Below are 23,048 nucleotides of genomic sequence, written 5' to 3'. Positions count from 1 at the left end.
TCCAAAAACATTTAGTGCGAAATAGAAATCACCTATAATTATGTATTTTTGACTTTCAAAAATTGTATATTTTATATCAATTATTTTCACTGTAGATTCATATGCAAAATTTAATAACATTTGCTTAGAAACATGGACTTTTTCTTTCAATTTAATACTATATTCAAAATATTTTTGTCCTAAGATATTCATCAAAAGCATCATTTTAATGACTTTCGTATATTCCATATTATGAATCCATGATAATTTATTCATCTCTTTCTGTATTAAAGAAACAATTCATTTTGTAAGTAGTATTTGAAGTTGACAGTGCTCAATTATATGAAAGTGAAGTTTATTACTTGACTTATTTTTTGACTTTTTAAACTTTTTAAAATTTTATTTTAAAGAGAATAAAACCAAACAAAATGCAACAGAATAAAGCCAATCAAAACAAAACAAAGAGAGTGATATTGGACTTCAAGAAAGATAATATCAAATCAATAATGGCTACCACAATGCCTCTTGTTATCTTCAAAATAGCTGCCCAGACCACCAGACATAATAAAATCTAACAAAACAGAATAAAACCAAACCAAACCAAACAATGAAAACGATCCAGAGCTTCATAATAAGGGAAAAGGATTTTAACAACGGCTTCGCTTTTCAGACATCTTCTTCCCTTTAACCTTCACAATATCTACTGTACAATTTAAATCCCACTAACTTCTTCATTCATGTTTTTCCTTTGTAATTTTAAAGAGAATAAAGTGAATTGAAACAGCAATAAAGATAGTAGTTACTATATTGCATATTCTTGTTCTCTAGTTTCTCAGCTTTGGGATTGCAAAGTCAGTCAAACAATACAGTTCCTGGGAATCAGCTGGTGGCTCCCCGGCCCACTGGTCTTCTGGCTCAGAGGTGGGGACTTAGCTTAAGTCTTTGTTCTCTCTGATGTGCGCTCTGAGGCTCACAGGCAGGGGCTTAGTTTCCATCTTGGCTGGAGGTTTATTATTTTAAATTCACGCTGAATCTTTATGATTTAACTTGTGATTTCACGAGGTGAATGAACCACGTTTTCAACTTTGATTTTATAAAAACACTTCCACAGAAAAGGTTTAATTTCATCAGATTAGCCACCTAGTATTTGATATAGTTTAGAAGTAGATTTTCTATTTCTTAGCTCTATTTGGTCATTGTGCATTCCCAGGCTCCAAAGTATTATAAATAAGGGAGAAAGTTTTGGGAATTTCCCAGTGAAATGTTATTCTTGTGGTTTTATATATAAATTTACTCAAATACATAAAAACAAATGACTTAAAAATCATACTATTTATTCCCTTTTCCTTTTAAACTGCAGATTTTAGACTTAAACATTTACTTACATTTTAAAAATAACTGATTGTGGTCACAAAGAAATTATTAAATATATGTGGTGTCATAGTTTGGACCTGAATCTTACTAGTACCATTTCCTCATTCTATAATTTAGATACGTAATTAATTTACTCAACCTCCCAATATTTTTCACTGATAAAAGGTACATAATCCATTGTACTTACAATATTATTATGAAAGTAAGTTGTAAGAATACACAGAAAGCACCTAGCCCCCAATGCTCTCAATTATTATGAAGTGATTATTGCCATTAATAATCCCCACCAATGATATTTTCCATATGAAGGAGAGCTGCTGAAATATCCATATTTGTGTTTTATCATAATTTGCTTTTTCCTAAAAATTTACATTGACAAGACAAAAATGGTGCAGATTTCACGATATATGTATGTGTACAAGTTTCATTCTCCCCTCCACTGTCTTTTTTTTTTGGTACCGGGCATCGAACTCACAACTACATGCTTGTAAGGCAGGTTGCTTATGCTGCTGAGCTAAATCCCCTGCCCTTCCCTCCACTTTTATAAAATTAAAATGATATAGGTCATAATGCCATCCTAGCAATATCATGCACATGCACTGGGCCACTGTGTGCACTGTTCTCTGCCTGTTATGACTTTATTCTTCTCAGGCTTAAAAAGTCCTGAGGGACAAAATGCACCATAGAACACAATGCAATTCCAAGGATGTTGAGAATTCTTAAAAACTCAAAATTAAATCAAGGAATATCATTTGAATAAGAAGAGTGTTCTGGTAACTCATAACAATGAGTGAACATGCTTGATATTGCTGGAATGGCATTCAGTGTGACCTATAGAGCCTTAGTAATTTTATGTAAGTGGAGGGAAGAATGAGATTGTTCACACGTGTACATAGTCAGCATCACAAAATCATTCATGTACTCTGACACTGATGACAAAATGGAGAGGGGAGTAAAACAGAGCCTGAAAAATACGTGAAATTATTAGGAACTTTTTATTCCATGCTAACTTCAATGTAAACCATTTATATTTTTGTTTTATGTTTTGTTTTTGCTTTGTATTGCTATTGTTTGCAATACTAAGATCAAAACCAGGGCCTCATGTGTGCTCAAGGCAAGGGCTCTATCCCTGAGCTACACCCTAAGTCAACATTTTTAGGATTATGTATTCATGTCTTATCCCATATATGAGACCTAGAGTGGCTAAGCCATAGCAATCCCTCAAAAGATACGTGAATATTTGGATGGTTAAATGATGGAGTATGCAAATGACTGAATTATCATTTAGTATTGACTTAATGTGTCCTACCTGAATTTTATAAAGTGACTGTGATGTCAGCAGGACAGACTGAAAAGTGAAAACTGAGAAAGCAGGTGATGTATAGTCACACAGGTGAGGCGGCTAAAGACTTGAATTCATGGGCCCTGTAGGGTTATGAGAGAAGTGGCAAAATAAATGTTGAATAAGTAGTTACCAACTTAAGCTCCCTAAATTCAAAGGCCCTCCCCCAAAATGGGCATCTGAGATGAACACACAGTACTCAGATGAAGATATACAAATGGGAAATAAATACATGAAGAAATGTTCACCATCACTGTCATTCAAGAAACGAAAATTAAAACAGCTTTGAGATTTCATCTCACTCCGGAAAGAATGGCTGCCATCAAGAAATCAATTGATAACAAATGTTGGCAAGGCTGTGGGAAAAAAAGGAACACTGCTCCACTGTTGATGGGGGGTGTAGACTGGTGCAACCACTATGGAAATCAGTATGGAGAATTCGAGAAGAGTAGGATTGGAAGTTCCATTCAACGCAGCTATTCCCCTCCTGGGTATTTTCCCAGAAAACCTGAAAAGGTCATATGACAGTGACACATGTGTACCCATGTTCATAGCAGCATGATTTGTAATAGCTAAATCTTGGAAACAACCAAGATTCCCATCAACTGCAGAGTGGAAGAAAAAGATGTGGTATTTTTATACAATGGAATATTACTCAGCTATAAAAAGGATGATCTTGAGGCCTTCATAGACAAATGGAGATAACTCGAGGCTATCCTCATTAGTGAAATAAACAAAAATCATATTTATAAATATCACATTGTGTCTCTAGTGTAAAAATTAATAAGAAATGTAGGAGTAATGAAACCCAAAATGTGTAATTTTGTGTACATGTATTTTCTGCATTTGAGGGGAGCAGGCATACTTTTAGAAGAGACTTTTTAATTCATTTTTATTTCTTTCTTTTAAAGTACATTAAGAATTCACCCCAGTACACTGTTCTGTAGAAAGAAATGACCAATAAAAATGTATCATTTTGTCTTCCAGGCAATACAGCAAAAGTATACATTGAAATTCAGGATGAAAACGATCATCCTCCAGTGTTTCAAAAAAAATTCTACATTGGAGGTGTGTCTGAGGATGCAAGAATGTTTGCTTCGGTGCTCAGAGTAAAGGTATGAGAAAATGCATTAACATAGTGAACTAAAGCAAAACTCATATGCTTTTATAAATAAACTGTAATAACACATTTCATATTGACTATATTTAGTCATGTGGTATAAACAAAAGCCTAAATCTTAGAAACAGCAGGTTAATTATCTAAACTCAACACAGATTATTAAGTGAAAAGTTACCAAATTGATTTGCTTTAGTTTTACTAAAATCTAGGAACAAATATTCTATCATATTCTATATTAAATAAGGTCTTGACATGTTTCTTTTTCTTTTCAGTCTAAATTTTTATGCCTTGAATTGTTTTAGTTCATAATAACCTGAAAGATTTTCAAAATGGAATTTTTTGGGGGAGGGGGAGTACCAGGGATTGAACTCTAGACCTTGCACTTGCCAAAATGAAACTCTTAATGATGGATATAAAATCACTGATTTCTAACCAAAAAATATATATAAAATATTATGCATTGATTTGTTTCTGCAGTAATTTTAAAAAAATAAATAATTAAATTAATGTTAAAAAAAAATCACTAATTTTTATAATTTACTTTTGAAAGAAATACCTTCATATACCTAAAAGTTTAATCTGACCTGTTTAGAATTTTAAAATTACATTTAAGATTAGTATGATAGTATTCAACCTTTCTATAATGTTATCAAATATGTTTCAAGATAATCTTTGTTAGTACAAACAGTTGCAAAATTTTCATTTCTAAGAAACGTATTTATAAATGCTGTTTTTTTGAGGCAAGCATTTGGATTCCAGTAAGGTTTAGCTTTTTAATTATTGTTATTTTTCTGTACATATTTTAATAAACACTTTGTAACTAGAATTGTGCTGTTGTAAAATTTAAATGGACAGCTATTTCAAGGATAATAAGATATATTATGGTAGCCATGTTGGATTTATTATTATCTTGTTTTGAAGTCCTTTATTGCATTCATTGTTTTGTTTAATTTATTCTATTCTGTTGTTTTATTTGATTTTCACTATGTCTGAAGGTATGGGAAGCTATTTTGAAAACAAAAGGCTTTATTGGAACAATTATTGATTTCCTATTATATTGTTTTGAAGTTCTGTGTCACACTGTTTTGTTTTGATGGGCTTTAGTCTGTCTTATTTTTATTGGTTTTATTCTCTTTAAAGTAAAAGCTACAAAAAAAAAAAAAAAAAAGAGGGAATGTAAATAACTACATAGGAGCTAATGTCTGTAGGTGAGCTATGCCCTAAAGAGAATACATGGCTTTCAAGGGATTAGACAAACAGAGGTGGGATTGAATGAGAAGAGAGCATTTAACAATATATTGGTGCAACTATACTGTGTAACAAGCCTCGTAGGAGAGCACTAATTGCACTGTGGGTTCACATTTCAACATTTCAACAGGTGAAAAAATGTTTTCGTAGAGTTGAAAAATTTGAGATTAGGATGGAAGTGTGTTTAGATTTTCTCAAAATGAAGCTTTTAGACTAAACATAGGAAACAAAGAAAAGTAAACTGAACAAAAACAGAGAACATTTGTGGACAAGAGATTGGGAAGTTCGGAATCTTAAATCTGAAGTGGTCAACATAATTTGGTTTCCGACTTAAGCCTCTCAGCCTGGAATCTTCTCCTTTCCAGAATTTAATCACAGTGAGAGAGTTAAGCAGTTCTCAATTCACACTTAGAAAAGCAAAAATATTATTTAAAATAGCATTGATTTGGGGCCAGGTATTCTATGGTGTTTGAAGGAAAGATGATTGTAAAGGGTCGAAGTCGTCCAAGATTGTGAAAGACACTTTCATGCTATTCACAGTGCAAAATTAATGTTACATATCACCCTATGATGAAAATTAACTTTTGAAATAGTTATTTGAAAATAAAAAATTTTGAAATAATTATTTGAAATAAAAAAGTTAACTTTTCAGCTCACCATGAAGTACAGAATGATGAAGTTTAAATTAAAATAATATGTAAGAAAAAAAAAAGGAAATGTTGGATAGGATAGCATCAATGAAATAAGCTAAGACTGAAATATAAAAAAGGTGTACAATGTAATGACTAAATATTCGAAACAACCAAAATTCCTATCAACCACAGAATGGATAAAAAAGATGTGTCATTTTTATACGAAGAAATGCTACTCAGCTATAAAAAATGTGATCTTGAGACTTTTATAGGTAAATGGAGGCAATTTTAGACTATCCTCATAATTGAAATAAATTAGACTCACATTAATAAATGTTGTATTGTCTCTCTAGTATAAAAAATAATAAAAACTGAAAGATTCAAAATGTATAGTAGTGTTACTGAAAAAGAAATAAATGCTTTAAAAGATATAACTGTATGTGTAAGACAGATAACCATACTGCTCAGTTTCTGTTAGTTCATCAAGCAGAATGATTTCTACTGTGATTGTTTGATTTTTTACTTTTTATACTTTGATTTCGTGACTTGAGCAACTACTTCTAAGATAACAATATTTAATTTTTAAACTGGTGATTTCTCACTGTTTTTATTGAAATTTTGTATTATTTCTACCTTTTTTCTGTTTTGCTTTTTTATCTAAATAAAAAAAGATACACAAGCCTCACATAGAGATAACACTTTTAATCATTATTGAAAAATATGCCACAGATAAAGTTAGCACAAGAGAATTATGAAAAGTAATTATTTATTATAAGCGGTAGTAAAATAATTATATATAATTAAATATATATTCGTAAAAAACATATCTAACATGCTAAAGTACTTGATAGAAATTCATATATGTGTAGATATAGATATAGATATATATGTGGTTTGCAGAGCAGAGCAAACCACACTGTTGGACCTTTATAGAGTTTAAAAAAAAATTGTAAGTAAAAAACTCTTATAATTAACTTGGATGAAATACCAAGCACAGATTTGTTCAGTTAGACTGATGGGAATATAATTATCTGGAAATTAGTTAAATAATATTTAAAATTATTTGTACCATTAGCATACTTTAGGTGAGGAGTTTGGTGTTTAGGTGCTTGTGTTGCCGAAGTGTAATAAATGTTCTTGGTTGATATTTTATTCTTCTCATGCTTAATAAAATATCAATTTATTATCCTAAGGATCATATACTTCAAGGGAGGTAAACTCTATTCTTAAAACTGACCTCTTCAAGCCAACCATACCTGTCCTGTTACGCTTGTAAATAGTAAGTTTAGACGTGGAAATGTTACTTGTATTTTAGCATGTATTGAACAGTCAGGGAGGTCTGCTGAGAAGTTTCTAGGACAAAAATATTGAATGCCTTCATGTAGAGTTTTGGTTACTCAATGCTTAGAACACTGTTGTTTGTGTAATTTTGGGGCAGTGTTCAAAGAATATGGAACAAATAAAATGTCAATATTTGTGAAGATTTAATACTAATAACTTTGTCACAGCTGGTTCCACTAATTTGATTTCCATCAGGGACAAGTTGTCAGTAATTTTAGTTGCAGAGAGTGTGAAAAGAAAATTGAACAGTATTTCTTACCCTTCATTCTTTGGTCCAAGAAGTTAACATCAGATAAAATTACCATCCTTGGTATGCAGTCATTATAATTGAAAACAAGGATACTAAGATGCATTTATATACCTATACTCATAACAGGTTCATTCAAAATGCTAAAAGTGAAAACTTTCCATATGTCTATCTGTGAATGAGAGATAAGCACACATGGTCTATCTATACAATCGCTTATTATTTAGTCACCAGGGTAAATGTACTCTGACATATGCTACCTTGTGGATTAACATGGAAGACATTATGCTGGGTGAAATAACCTAGACATAGAGGACAAATACTGCATAACTCCTCTGATATAAGGTACCTAGGATTGTCATATACATAGAGAATAAAGTAAACTGGTGACTGTATCAGACACAGAAAATAGAGAATGTGAGAGAGAAGATAGACATCTATTGTTTAACAGCTATGTTTAACAGCTAGAGTTTCAGTTTGGGAGAAAACATTCTGTACATGATTGGCAGTAACATATGTAAAATATTTAAAATACTAAATATTGAATTTGTTAGGATTCCTTAGAGGAAGAGAAATCATGTGTATATCATGATGTGTATTAATTTCTATCTATATCCATACATATCAAGGGAATTTATTAAATGTTCTTACAGAATCAGAGACAACATGGTCCACAATGATTCTGTGCATGCACGAGATCCAAATAATATAAAAACTACTACTCCATCCAAGACACTAGAAGATTCAGAACCAGAAGGATCTGAGTAGTGATCAGAGATTGAAAGCCTAGAAACTCTCCATAGCCATTGTGAGACCACACTGAAAGCCTAAAGAAAATGGAGTCTGGAGGCCAGGTAGTGGCAGGAGCAAAAGATTTACCTGCTGAAGCTGAATGGAGCTTTTCTAGCACAAGTTAATTTCCTCTCTCTTCCCTTTTCATTCTGTCTAGGCTACAAGCCCTTTCTATGCTACGATCTGAAATCAGTGCTAGTCCTCCTCCATCATTTGGAGCCTTTCTGTCTACCAGTTATCTCTAAAACAATCCCAGAGATACATCCAAAATTCTGATGTACTAGTCTGCTAATCTCTTCATCCAATGAAGTTGACAATTTAATTAATCATCCCATTTATGTTGTGTGTATTGTACCACAGTAAAATATAACAATAAGGAACAAGATATTATTTCTATTAATAGAATATGAAAAGTCATCTTATCATTGTGTTATTTTTAATTAGTATCCATTTCTCTTCAGCTAATTGGAATATGAAACTCGTGTTCATATACCAAAGGAAAAGTTGCTATTAGTAAAGTTATTTTTATTGAATATATCATGATATTTTAAATATATTTTCCATACTGTGCCCTCAGTGGTAGAAGCATTGTATGTTTTCTTTAAAAAGTCAAAGAAATAGTACCCCAACATAGAAAAGTAATCTTTTAAAATCCATCTCTATCTTCAATTAAAGTAAGATTAGAAGGGTCATGAATAACAATCAAATATTAGCCATAATTTTAAATGAGATAAAAATAGAAAAACTAGTCACATAAAATTAATCTTTTTTTCTTAGACTTTGGGGAAAAGTTAATTGGTGAATATTTTCTATTAATAACTGTCATTTATTGGTTGAGTTTATTTTTATGACTGTGAAAATGTTTGCTTATCAGAGCCTTTCAAATTTATTTGAATAAATAAGCAAATAGTAAAATAAAATTCATTAACATAGAAATTCAAATAAAGCAAACATCTACTTCTGATGTAAATGCAATTATTCCTTAATATATTGTTGGGGAAGAAAGCAGGAGAAGAAAGTTTGGATAACTTTTCAGATATCACTCAACCAACCATCTGAAGTGAGGTTAGAGTTCAAAATTACATCAAATTTATTTTACAACCTTTTCTTGAAAACTACATTATTCTGCTTCCAAAGAGCAGGTAAAAATAGACTCTCAGCAGAAAATAACAGAATATCTTAAATTTCTATGAAAAATTAAGAGGCAATCAATAAGGCTACCAATTGATTATTTAAATTGTGATGAGGTTTATAAAATGTAGTATCTTCAGTTAAGGTTAAAAGAAAGACACAGTTTTAGAAATATTTTTCAAATCACTAATAGTTTTTGTTTTATTACATTTTTAGACTATATGACAACAATATTTTGAAAAAGCATCAAGAAAAAGTGGTTCATCTTAAATGGATAGTTTTTAATTGCATTTTCTAAGTAAGCATAAAATAGAAGTGAATGAATGATTTTTGTTAGAGAGACGCTTTTGATAGCAAAATGCCACAGGGTGGTCAGAGAAGTTTCTTAGGGGAAAAACGGTATACAAAATTCAAAGTTAACAATACAAAAGTAATGCGATTTGTAAGTAGATAGGGACTTGTGCTTCTGAGGGTTCCTGGTCTCCCCAGACTTGCCTGCCCCTCTGAATGGGAGGAAAAGCGTTGCCTGCATATGCTGAGAGCTAATGTGTTTCTCCAGTGTAGCGTTTCCAATTTAAAGGTGCGAAAACTGCATTACAGGAGCAATAGTTAACTTTCCCAAGTTGTACAGCTGAACACCAAGATCTGTGTTCTGGTTCATAAATTATTCTCTACCATATAGGAGCTGGAAAAGCAGAGTCCAATCACGTTGATTCCATTATGGACCTACTCCTATCCTTCTATGAGACATTCTGCCCATCACTGTATACTGCAAAAATGATTTCTCAAATATTGCTTTAAACCAAGTGCTCTTTAAAAATGTCTTTCGTGATGTTTTTTGTTAAATGTCAAATGTCAATACAGCCATTGTACTTGAGAGCTACAATTTAAAGGTCAAGTAGTCTATATCACTTAATTCTGAAATCCATATCACTGTTATACTTCACAATATTCGTAGATTACGGTATTTTTAAGTGAGCTATTTAATGACAGCTTTCCCTCTAGCAAGATCTAACACAGATATAAACAAGTCCCATCCCGGAGTCAGCGTTTAATAGAACTCTGATTTCAATTGTCTTTTGTCTTGTATGAGAAGCCACTGCTATTTTCAAAGCGTCGTTTTTCAGGAGGGAGAGATCTTCCTTAGGAGATCTTACCACTTGCATTACTTCACCTTTTTCCATGGCATAGTTTGTGCCTTGACCAAAGTAAAGGTATAACAGTATTTAAGCGTTCATTTGTCTTTGACTATTTTCTTGTAACTGAATTATTATGTGTGTATTTTGACCCTCAAACAATTTTTTTTGGTTTGTTTTTTCCCTCAAACAATTGCTTTGCTATTATTATTTATGATGTGCCAGTTTCCCTTCCATTTCATTTGACTTTCAGTATCTGACTTATCTACCAATTTAAGCATATTTTATATATTATTTCCAAATTTTCAAATTAACATGGTTTAATATATTATTCAGCTTTATACTTTTAAATTTTTACATATATCCATGTCATTTAATGAGTTATTAATTTTCAAATGTGCAACATACACTTCATTTGCAGAATTTAGATGCCTAATAATGCCACTGAAACTAACATGACCATTGTTTCCTCTGGGAATTTCACTTCATGTCAAAACTAAGAACTCAGGGAGATTTGATATCAATATGAATCTTAAGTATCTATCATAGTTTATTATTTATTTAGCTCTAGTGGCAAAATCTAAATTGTAAGAAAACTATTTCTACCTGAATAACTGTTCTATTTTTGTTATATGATCACAGATTAGGTACTGTTAATAACGTTTTGTTTTGCTTGCCTACTGAAACATCAAAGGAGAATAATATTTGATTCATCTTCAGTAATCTTTAAAGATGAATTCAGCACTAATCATGATATAACAACTTTCTGATTTCTTTATTCCGTCATTATCAATTATCACATTTCTCTCCTACTACTTTTGTATTATTATATATTATATAATTTTGTCTTTTCTGGAATACTGTGAGGTATATGCAGATACATTGCTGAAATTCTTTGTCCCTTACACCACATTATTTTCTTTAATTGTTATTTTTAATAATATAATATGTGGATATTGCTATCAAAATTATGTTGTGCAGCAATCTTTTGCACTTGTTTTCTCATGCAAATCAAATTTTACATTGTTTCTGACAGCTTATTCCAAATCAATAATTTTCTACTGTATAAATTGAGAACCCTGAAAAATCATCAGCAGTTTTTGATGCATATCATTTGTCTATAGGGCCTAGACAATTAAAACATTATAATTATGTTGTTTTTAAAATAAATAGACATGAGCCAAGGTTTTATATCAATGGCATAGGTGCTTGCCTGGCAAGCACAAGGTCATGAGTTCAATCCTTAGTACTGAAATAAATAAAATAAATGGGCATGACCACTTCGTTTTGTGGGCACAGTCTGTGTACAACACAAAGTAATTTGACGTATGTTTTTCTCCCTTCTCTCGCTCAACATCTTTGTTATTGTGCACAGAGAGGAGAGCAAAATTCATCATTCATTTAGTGAATACTCAATTTGGGGATGTTGATGTCTATGTAATTTTATTAAAAATTATCTTTGTTTCATTTTTTAAAAATTAAAATGAGACATTTCCCAGGCTATACTTGTCTGGATAAAATAAATTACAAGCAGCTCTTAAAACTGGAAGTTTTCAAGTATTTTATTACGGATTTTTGCATCTATGTTCACTAGAAAGATTGGCATGGAGTTTTGTTTTTGTTTTCATTTTTTTCCGGCTTTAGAATCCCTGGCTTCAAAGAATGATTTTTGGAAGTACTGCTTCCCTTTCAGTTTCTTTAAAGAGTTTCAATGGTAGTGGCATTAGGTCTCTAAATTTCTTGTAGAATTCAACAGTGAATCTATCAAGGGCTGGGTTTTTCTTTGTTGGTGAATTTTAAATTACATTTTCAATTTATTTGGATGATATCAGCTTATCTAGAACTTTTATAAAATCAGCCCAATACGTGTAAACATCATATTGTCACACTCGTGTGAGAAACTGAACAAGTAATAAGATCTGAAATGTACAGTAAATATTGTGAATTGGGAAGAAAGAAAAAAACAAACTGGGCAAAAGTGAACTAAGAAATGGAAAACAAGAACAAGAAAGTTAAGATAGTTACATAACTAGTTTTTCAGTTCATTGAAAAGAAAGGTTTGTGCTAAAATCTTTGGACAAGATATTGTGTGTATATCTTGCACTCTGAATAGCTATAATATACTCTGTTTTAAAACTGCTTTATTGTTATTTTATTTTTTATTTTTCTCTTTAAGATAAAAAATCGGAAATTTTTTAAAAATGTAACGTTTGGGAACTGTTTTATCAATCTGCAGCCACTGGATGTGAAACACGAACAGAAACTCGTTTATTTGATGAGTGGTCGCATCACTTTGTATTCTTTCTGCACATTCCTGAGTGACTCATGCATTTCAAAAGTCTGATTGTACTTTGTGAGACTAGAAATTCTCTCAATGTCTGCATATCTCTTGGATGATTAAAATGTGTAACGGCCTACGGTGTGCAGGGCAGATATTACTTTTGAAATAAGCTTGCATTTTCTTTTAGGAGAAATTTTGTTGCGAAGTAGTGATGCCTGTCCACTCTCCCATATCATGTTATGATGATCATATGTCCTTCATCATCTCACGGATATCTGTCAGGAATATTGACACTTGGTTCTTCTCCTTTTTAAAATCTCAGAATTTTTCTAACAACACCACTTGCAGGACAGAATCCTAAAAATAATTCGGATGCTCTGGAATTGCTTTTGTCTGAAAAATATCTTCGAATTTCTGAAACACGCACTGAACTTTATGCTGTGTTGACCTCACATGGGAAACCTATCTAGTCATAACGGCACTCTAAAGAAAACTGAGAAAAATAGTGCTGAAAGTTTTCTTATCATTTTTCTTTAAATATAAATTAATTGGAACTCTCTATTGGTGTGTCCAATAAGAAGAGGAAAATTTAAGGTTCCTTAAAGTATATTTGAATAAAACAGTCCCAAATAAGTGACCAATTATTTCTAGTAATTCTAATTGGTTTATATTAATGAAAATCATCAGCCTCAAGTGATTTTTTTAATAAAAAGCTAATGTAATTTGTATTTGTTACTTCATAAGCCACTATACATCTGAAAATTGCAGTATCTTTCATTCTTTTCATAAATAAGCAAAGAAATGCCTTGCTCAGCAAAAATGTATTTGTTTATACAGGACTAATAAAATCAAAACAGGATCTAAACAAGGGAGCTCCATCAAACAGAACCAAAAATTTTACATGTTACCTAAACTCGTTTCAATAAATCTATTTCTCACTTAATTTTGTCCATAGAATTTTTCCCCTTAACATTCTCGTCTCTTAGAATCTCAGCAATCTACAGAAAAATAAAGTCAGTAAGACTCATTGTAATTCGAAATACTATTAACACCCAATGTTCATAGACTCATATACACATTGAAAGCCAGTATCAAAGAAAAATATTTTTACTGTAAACTTTTCACTAGAATATAGCACACATATGTAGAATTGCACAAATCCTAAATGTTTACTTATCACTGAGTGAGAAGACCAGTATCACCAGTGCCCTGATCAAGAAAAAGAACATCACCAGTTCCTGCTCTGATTGTCCATCTCCATTATGAAAGACTATTCTGATTCCCAGAGCTGTGGGTTTCTTTTTTGTTTGTGAATTTTATATATATATGTATATATATATATATATATATATATATATATATATATACAGACATAGATATAGATATAGGATATAGGATATAGGATATAGGATACAGGATATGGATATAGAAAGTGTATAACACTTATTTTATTTGATCACATTATGTTTGTGAGATACATCCATCATTGCATGAAGCAATCATTTGCTTCTGTTGCTTGGTAGAATAATGTTTGTTATGATTTGAATCTGGATGTCCCCACCAAAGTCTCATGAAGTCATGGTGCGGTGGGGGAAAACTTTTTGGACACGGTTGAATCTAGAGCTTGTGATACACCATTCATGGTTCAGTGATGGGACTTTAAGGGTGCTGGGAGTAAGGATGGGTGATTGTGGGATAAACCACTCATTGGACTGTCACCACTCTAATCTCAGCAGTCTGGATAAAATAAAAGGATCAGAATTTGTTTCCTGCCGCTTCTTTCTTACTGTTGGTAGTCTTCCACTGCCCCAGCCACCATGAACTATTGTCCCTCTGTTATGTGACACACTTCGTTGCAGCCAGGTAACAACAGACTAAAACCTCAATAAATTGTGAGCTAAATAAATCTTTCCCTCTTTAACTTTGGGTACTGGGTATTTTCTCTGAGAAATGAGAGAAAAGTAACTAAGACAATCCTTGCAATACAATTATACTATAGTTAAAATAGTGTATGTATTGCTGTTGACTAAGTTGTTTTTGATATTACAAATATTACTTTAGTGAATCTTTTGGTACATATCTTTTAAGTAACATTTATATTAATTTCTATTTCTATTTTAATTAATTTTTATTTCTATATTAATTTCTATTTCTAAACAGAAATTTAGAGGGGAAATTAATTTCTTCAGTCTTAATAAAGTCAAACTATATTCAAAATTGTTGGACCAAGGTATATTCTCTTAAGCAATATTGAAGCTCTCCAACTATTTGGTATTTATCTTAGTCTTTTCCAAATTTTAGCCATTTTAATGAGCATAGAGTAGTTTCTTTTTATTTTGAAACTCCTTGGTACTTACTAAGGTGTAATGACTCTTTTTTTAAACTAATATTTGTGTCCTCTTTGTAATGTCTGTATTAGTTTAATTCCAATCATTTCCCTAGGAATGTCTATTGTAATTATTTCCTTACTATCGTTATATTTCTGTACATAATCTGAATTGGAGATCTTTGTTAGACACACACACACATATATATATATATAAATGTAGCAGATAAGTTCACTGAAATATTTTCAGAAATTTTTTTGTTTTTCAAAAACAAAGTTGTTAATGTAGTACTCTTATTATTTTTATGTTGAGCTAAATTTTGTGACCTGTTTAAACCCCCCTTAGATCAACCCAATATTATTTCTCGTATTTATTTCTTAGCACTTAATTTTTCATTTTTAGATATAAAAAGCTCTGGAGAACTTTATCTCTCTGTCTCTGTCTTTGTCTCTCTCTCTTGCTCTCTCTTTGTCTCTCTGTCTTTGAAGTGGAGGGGATCAAAATAATTTTTAAAAATTTATATAAATATTAAATAGATCTAGGAAACAATTTTTTAATAAAATTTTTAAATAGACTTATTAAAATTATTGTTTTTTATTGATACATTTATGTAGCACATTATATTTACACTACTTGTATGGAGTTGGTGCATAATCCATCTGTATTCTTTTTTTATATCTCCCCCTCTGAGAAAGCTATATCTATTTAATTCTTATTATCTGTTTTTTATTTTTCTCTTTTTTTTATATTTTGTGTTTCTCATTAGTAGAGAAATCATGATATATAAGCTTGTGTGTCTAATTTATTTCAATTAACACTATAGTCTCAAGGCCTACAGATAATTAAGGTTTATCTTTATTGTGGATTTCTACTCCATTGTGTGTAAATACCACATTTTATTTGCCCATTCATCTGTTGATAACATGTAGATCACTTACAAGATTTAGCTGTTACGAATTGTGCTGCTATTAACATGGGCATGCATATATTAGTGTTATATAGGTGTCTTTAAATCTTTTGAGAAGATATATCTGGGTCAAATGGAATTTCTAGTTTCAATTTTTTAAGGACGAGACACTGAACCCTTTTTCATGTATTTACTGTTCATTTGTATTTCTTCTATGAAGTGTCCATTCACTCAAATTTCCCATTTTTTAATTGAATCTTTTATTTCAAGGTGATCTGATTTTTGTTTAGTTTTGTTTTTGTTTTTCAGTTTGTTATATATTCTATGAATTAGTCCTTTACCTGAGGAATAACTGCAATTTGTTTTTCCCATTCTGTAGGTGTCTTTTCATTCTATTGATTGTTCCTTTTGGTGCACAGAAGTTTGTTTGTTTTTAAGGTTTTTTTTTTTTTTTAAATATTATCCTATTTGTTGATTCTAGGTACTATTGTCCAGAAAATCCTTACATAGGCCCATTACTTCACACTATAACAGCATATAATAAAATTGCATGAGATAATTTTATAGTAATTAATGTACATATGATAACTGAAAGAAATTTTAAAATTCTTTCAAGTAAAGTGAAAAACAATTGAAAATGCATTAAATTACCTAGATTTTTTTTTATCAAGGAACTAAATCCATATAAAAAAAATCCTTGACTACAGAAATTTAAAAATGTTTAGAGGCACCTCTTAACGTCTCTCTTAGAGGTAGGTATTTTAAAATTGCCTATTTCAAAGTAAGAGTATTCATAGAAACTTCTTGACAGCAGATAAACTAACTTTCATGATTATAAATGAATTGTCTCTGAAGGTTGAGAAGGGAAACGGTCCTTTCTCTGACTTAATGAATCATAGCATGGCACACAATCTTTTCCGGTGCCTCATGAGAACATTAATGGTGTATTGTGCTAATAGTTATCATGACAATTAGGGATAGCTAATAGAAAACAGATAAGGATGTATGAAAGTCTGCATCTCACTACACTGGTAAGACACTGATTAGCACTAAATACCATTAAATTACTGAATTAAATTACTGAATTCTCTTTCAACATGTCATTTAATGGACCACCATTACTAACAAAAACATAAGCAACTATATTTCCTGCCAGTATTTGTATTCTTCTCTGTCCTGAAAAAGAAATATAGAAATAAACTGCTTGTGTTAATTTCATTCTCTTGCACTGTGATGATATCTATGCAGAAGGAAAAAAATAAACATTATTAGATTATAATTTTTAAAATAATCTATTGGTTCAGTACAGGTTTTATCCTGTAATAAAATAAAAACCTAGAACACTAATCTTCAGCCAAACATATACTCCTATGAGAACAGTAAATTTATTGGCAAACCCTGCATGGGTCCTGGAATCAAAGTGGTATATTTTACACAACAGCTGTACAGTTTGAGGTCATTAAATTTCTAAGGCTCTGAAGTGCCATCTGAAAAATGACTTTTGTTGTATGTATCTGTGTGGACCATAAAACACTCCTTTAATATAGCAGACCAGTCCAGGATGATGAGTATATTCTCGGATTATTGTTTTCTGAGATGCTCTTCACATGCAGTCTTCTGTACTGACATTAGCCTGCTTTTAATCATACTGACCATTGTCAGTGCCAGCTCCAGAAGGTTTAGCTGAAGGACTGTTTGAATTAAAGGAGACTAACCAAAGGCAAGTTTGAAAACAGGCTGGTCAATGTTCATTTCAAGTCCAGTCAAAACAAAGACAAAATTTTAAAACCCAGTAATTTTATTATAAAATGTATCTAGAAATTACCTGTGAAGCTTCAGTAATTTTGTTATTCACTGGAGTGATTTTACAATACCTACAAGTTTACATACTTATTTAACAATTATTTTTCATTTGTTCTCAACACAACGAACATTTGTGAGGAATAAGGTGCTAAGTCCGGTTCAGGAGACATTTCAGTATTGCATTGTGGTAGTACGTTTTGTATTCATATATAAAATCAATCACTGAATGTTCTTATTTAAAATGTACCTTATCAGTCAGGTTTTGTGGTACATTCCCGTGATTTCAACACTCCAGGAGCTAAGGCAGGAGAAATACAAGTTCAAGCCCAGTCTTGGCAATTTAGGGATCTGGCTCTGTGTAAAGGTCCTGAGATCAATCTTCAGTACTTTTAAAAATACTGAAAATAAATGAAGAAGAAAAAAATATTTTTTTGTTTTTCCAAAATCTTAACAGTCTTATAAATAGATCAACTTATTTGGTATTTTCTTTTTATATTTTATCATATGTTGAGAATGTTGTCTAAAATGAATGTATCTATAGTGTCTAAAAATAAAAAAAAGTTAAAATTCATTTCAAATGCCAAAGTTCTGTTCTTTCTGTCCCTTGGAAACACAGCTTGACATACTAACATTAATAAGTTTAAGTATGCATGTTTGTTCTCACGTTGTAAAAACATTTTTGCTCTAACTGGAGGCAGGTAAGTCTCCAAAGTTGTTAAACATTAAATGGATGTAATTGAGAAGCTAAAATTGAAGTTAGCATTATGGAACTTTAATGGTTTTGGAGGGTTTAGGATATCACTGATTATTCCACTAATATTTCTGCATCCACAGTATTCATTTACCCAACAGAGAGGAACAGTTACTTAAGCTGCTAGATAATTAATGGTCTCATCTACTCCATTATATGATAGAGGCAATTATTTGGTGATTTTCTCTTAATACTGGGCACCTGTGTGGATTAAAATTTCCAGATGAGGTCTTAGAAATGGTAAGTGGGTTGCTTATACTAAGCTTTCATTAAAAATATAATTTCAGAGAATGTAATTATTCACTTTTACCTTTAGCCTTTTAAAAAACTCCAGGAGTGACTTTCCTACTTAGGCTCACTAAGGGAAACTCACAGAGTCAGTAAATCAAATCTTTCAGGGTCACCTGTCCTAGATATTAATGATTATGTCTTGAGCACAATATGAATTTTTGATTCTAGGGAATCTGATGGGATAAGTAAAATGGTATAGATTCTTTAGTAAATTTGATTCATTTAGAGTGAGCATTCCATTTTAAACATTAATTTAGTTAAGGTTGCCAGATATTCTTACTATTTAATAAATAATGGAATTTATATGTATTTATTTCTGCCTTTATTAAGAATATCTCAATGAATTTTCCCAGGTTTAGGGAAGTAATACATGTATATTCTTGAGAGTTTGTACTGTATTTTTAAAATATGGCTGCTTTGTTTTATTTATGTTTATTCACTGATGACATTTAAGCAAATAACTTTCGAACAGATCCTTCTTTCCAGAAACTTCTATCGTTGTTGGATTCTTATAATATCAATTCTTCCTTCACTCCCTTTCAAAAACTCAATAGGGAAAATTTTCCCTGAAAAATGAATTCTGGATGAAATACGAACTTTTTTGGCTTAGGCATCCAATTCCATTTTTGTAGGGACAATGATTCATATCTAAGATATATGATGCGCTTAACCTTATCTTTTTAAAGGGAATACTGAATGATATTTAATTGTGGATCACAATGTCAATTTTTTACCCCCTATCATTTATTTTATATTTCTTTTGTAATTTGTTTTTAATATTTCTCTTTCTCTCCTTTTAAAAATACTCTTGTGTCTGGAAGTTTTTCTTCATCTATCACCAGTGTATTTTAGAAGTGTATTTCTATTACATACTTTGGAAATTTAAGATTTGTTTTAGAAATTTTAAGATATATTTGTACCTAATACATAGTGTTTCCTTCCTCCTGCACAATATTAAGAGTTAAATATTAGAATATTTAACCCTGTTCACTTGCTTTCCAGTGTATAGCTTATTGAATTTGTATGTTTCGCACAAATATTTTTTAAACCATTTGTAATGCTTCAAAGCCTGTAGTCATATAATTTTACTAGTTTCTTTGAGCTTTCTTTTTTCCCAAAATATTAGTTTCTTCATCTGGAATCACTTCCTTTTCATTTAAGGTACATACTTTGAATTTTCCCCGGCTTCTTTTTGTAGTGAATTTCTTGAATATCTGAAAATGTATTTGTCTTACCCTTGTTTTTGAAAAGATATTTTCAATAAGTTTATGATTCAAAATTGTCAGTTATTTTCTATCTGGACAATGAGGTTGTTTTCCTTCCTATTGTCTTCTTATAAAGATTGCTTTAGAGAAGTGTGCTATCAGTGAATTCCATCTAAATTGAAAACTGCACGTGGGAATTGAGTGTGTGGTGTAGGATTTTTTGCATGCTCTTTGACATGGAGACTTTCATCAGTTGTGTGACTTCTAAGGTTGTCTTCCATGTTTGAAATTAATTGCTTCGTCTTTAAAACTTGCAAATATCTATATTTAAATGGAATATTCTGTTCTGTTATTTCTGTTTTTAAATATCTGATCAAATATTTTCCAGACTGTAGTAGTTTATGTATCACAAATTTTTAAAATATTTTACATCTTTGAATCTCTGTGAACCTTAGTTTCTTGAGTCCTATAGTTTAGTTTACTAACTTTCTAATCAGGCATGCCTAATTTGTTAACAACCCTACCTCTCTTGAGTTTTAATTCCAAATACTTTATTTTTTGCATTTTGTTTTTTACTAGACCATGATTCCAGCATGTAATAAGGACCTTCCTCATGGGAAAGTGTTGCACATGCACAGCACATCTTAATTCTTCTTTCATCCCCTTCTCTGTTCTTTTTTTCTTCCTCCCTCTCTTGGTTTCCATTTTTCAAAAATATGTCTCCATATTTCTTATTATCTATCTTTTATATTGTTCTTTATTTATATTTTAAGTTTCTCCTATAAAAGAAACCATATGATTTATTTCACTTAACATTGTGGTCTAAAGGTACAATGTCTTAAATCTTTCCATTCTTAATCATATTTTAAGTGGTTTATATTTATTTATTGAAACACAGTAAATGTCTCTGGTTCATACTTTATGTCTCTTTATACAAATACCTGAAATCTCTGTGGGAATAAATTTATTATCTCAACATAGATAATTTTGGCTTTTGTTGGAGAATTATTTTATTCTTTTAATCTTTCATAAAATGTTATTAGTTATAATACTGTAAATATTGCTTGGAGGTGAGTGTTGTTGTTGTTGTTGCTTTTTAATGTTCTTACCCAGGAAACCTGGGTCATTATTAATCAAGAATCACTTTTCTTAATGTAAAGAATGCATGAGGCAGAGACCACTGAAGAGGCTTTTGTAAAAGCAACAAGGCATAACATTTAATATCGAGTGCAGGCAGACAGAGGGTGACCAAGGCCATCAGCAGGGAACAGAGAGAGGGAGGCTTCCTTATAGAGTTTGAAAGAAAGCAAAGGACATTAGGTGGGAATATCTTAGTAAACAGTAGTGGTGAAGATAGTTTAAAAGGCTTTTGTTTAAGTGGGCAAAGTCCTGTGGCATCCATTATAAATGTTTGAGTGTCTTCAGATGTCTTGGTGTTTGGACCATTCCGTGCTCCACCCTATCTCTTCTACACCATCTGTGTTTGCTGAGGACCAGCGGCTAACTCAGCTGGATCTTCACTGAACAGTACTACTGCTGGCAAACAGGCTGGGTGCTGAGAGTTGTGCTCAAATCGAGCCTGACACTTAATCACATGTTTGTCCATTGATTCAGGTAGAGTTCTGTTTGTCCTGACACGTTTGTCCATTGATTCAGGTAGAGTTCAGAACTTTTGGACTTGCACAAACTCAGAATGTCACTATTTCTCTTTGAGTTGGATAAATTGATTTTTTTTTTTTTTTTGGTTTTTTGATTTTCTTGTTTTGTAAATAAAGTCTGAAAACTCATATGAAAATTTTTAAGAATCTCAGGAAAGTTTTGTCATCATTCCACTCAGTGTCGAAGTTTAAACTAACAGAGGTTAAGCCAAACAGTAATCTTTGAAATTCTGTAGTGGCAGCAGCAGCAGCAGCTGAGAAAAAGAAATCAGTTTCTCTTTCATTCCTACAATGAGAATTAGGTGAGTCTTACTAGACCTAGTCCCATGCTTGTGCTTTGGACTTTCCCACCTAGTCTGTGAGCTGTTCAGAACAGGATGAATAAATTCTAAGTTAATCTATTTGAGGGGAAAAAAAACACCTAAATAAAAGCCACTAACAATAATAATATTTCTGTATTCTTACCTCACTTATACATTAGGCTGTTATAACAGAATAATATGAAGTGTCTTATATACCCAAGACATTCATTTCTTATTGGTCTACGGACTTGGAAGTTCAGGATCAAACTGCCAAAAAATTCAGGGTCTGGTGAGATTTGGCTTCCTGATTCATGGATGGCCGACGTTCTTCTGTGTCCCTATGCAGGTGCCAGGGACTGAGAACAGCTCTGGGACTTTTTTTTTTTTTTTTTTCTTTTTACTTTTTCGTTTTTGTCGGTATCAGGGATTGAATTTAGGACTACACACTTGCAAGTCAGGTGCTTATGCCGCTGAGCTAAATCTCCAGCACTGGTGTCAAAGTGAGGGCTCTGACTTCATATACTAATCACTTCCCAAAAGCCCAAACTCCAAATAGCATTACTTTGTGGATTGGGTTTTAACAACAACAAACAAATCAGGCGAGGGGGAGAAAAGCACAAAATATATTTATCGTTTTCTTTCTTTCTCTTCATCCATCTAGGAAGACTTCTTAGGATAATGTACTCAGAATTATCTATTATGTTCATTGGAGTTTAGTTTGACCTCATGAATATAGTAGTTTTACAGTGATATTAGCCCAACTATGCTATCAATCATCATTGATTATGGGAAATTGACTAATCTTTCTGTCCCTTCATTTTTTTCATTTATTAAATAACAAAATAATAGCTGGGTATGATGGCATATACATGTAATCCCAGGACTACAAGTTTAAGCTTAGTGTTGGCAATTTAGTGACTTAGCAAGTCCCTGTGTCAGAACACACACACACACACACACACACACACACACACACACACACACATTTTATATTCTTGATAAAATATATGTAAAGACATAAATGTTAATGACAATAGAATCTACTCAATGGAAAGGATATTATAGATAATGATATGATGTATGTAAAATTTTCATGTAGCACTTGGCAAGTTGCTAGTGTTCCATAAACATTAGCAGGCAGCAAAAGCAGTAGCAATGTTATACAAATTATGCAAAAAAGC

At 31.6% G+C, this 23,048-nt stretch overlaps 1 protein-coding gene across 3 annotated transcripts in view; it reads left to right on the top strand.

Moving 5' to 3' along the window:
- Positions 1-23,048, top strand: part of Pcdh15 (protocadherin related 15) — a 1,472,709-nt gene that overhangs the window by 1,380,184 nt on the left and 69,477 nt on the right. For all 3 annotated transcript variants that reach the window (XM_063239515.1, XM_063239513.1, XM_063239514.1), the window contains one exon: positions 3,683-3,810. In XM_063239515.1, coding sequence (XP_063095585.1) covers positions 3,683-3,810 — 128 coding nt within the window. The remainder of the gene's footprint in view (positions 1-3,682; positions 3,811-23,048) is intronic.

This window comes from Cavia porcellus, unplaced genomic scaffold (genome assembly GCF_034190915.1).
Source record: "Cavia porcellus strain 051 isolate PalLab524CR breed Dunkin Hartley unplaced genomic scaffold, mCavPor4.1 scaffold_28, whole genome shotgun sequence".
Lineage (NCBI taxonomy): Eukaryota > Metazoa > Chordata > Mammalia > Rodentia > Caviidae > Cavia > Cavia porcellus.
This window is presented reverse-complemented; position numbering and strand designations above follow the sequence as displayed.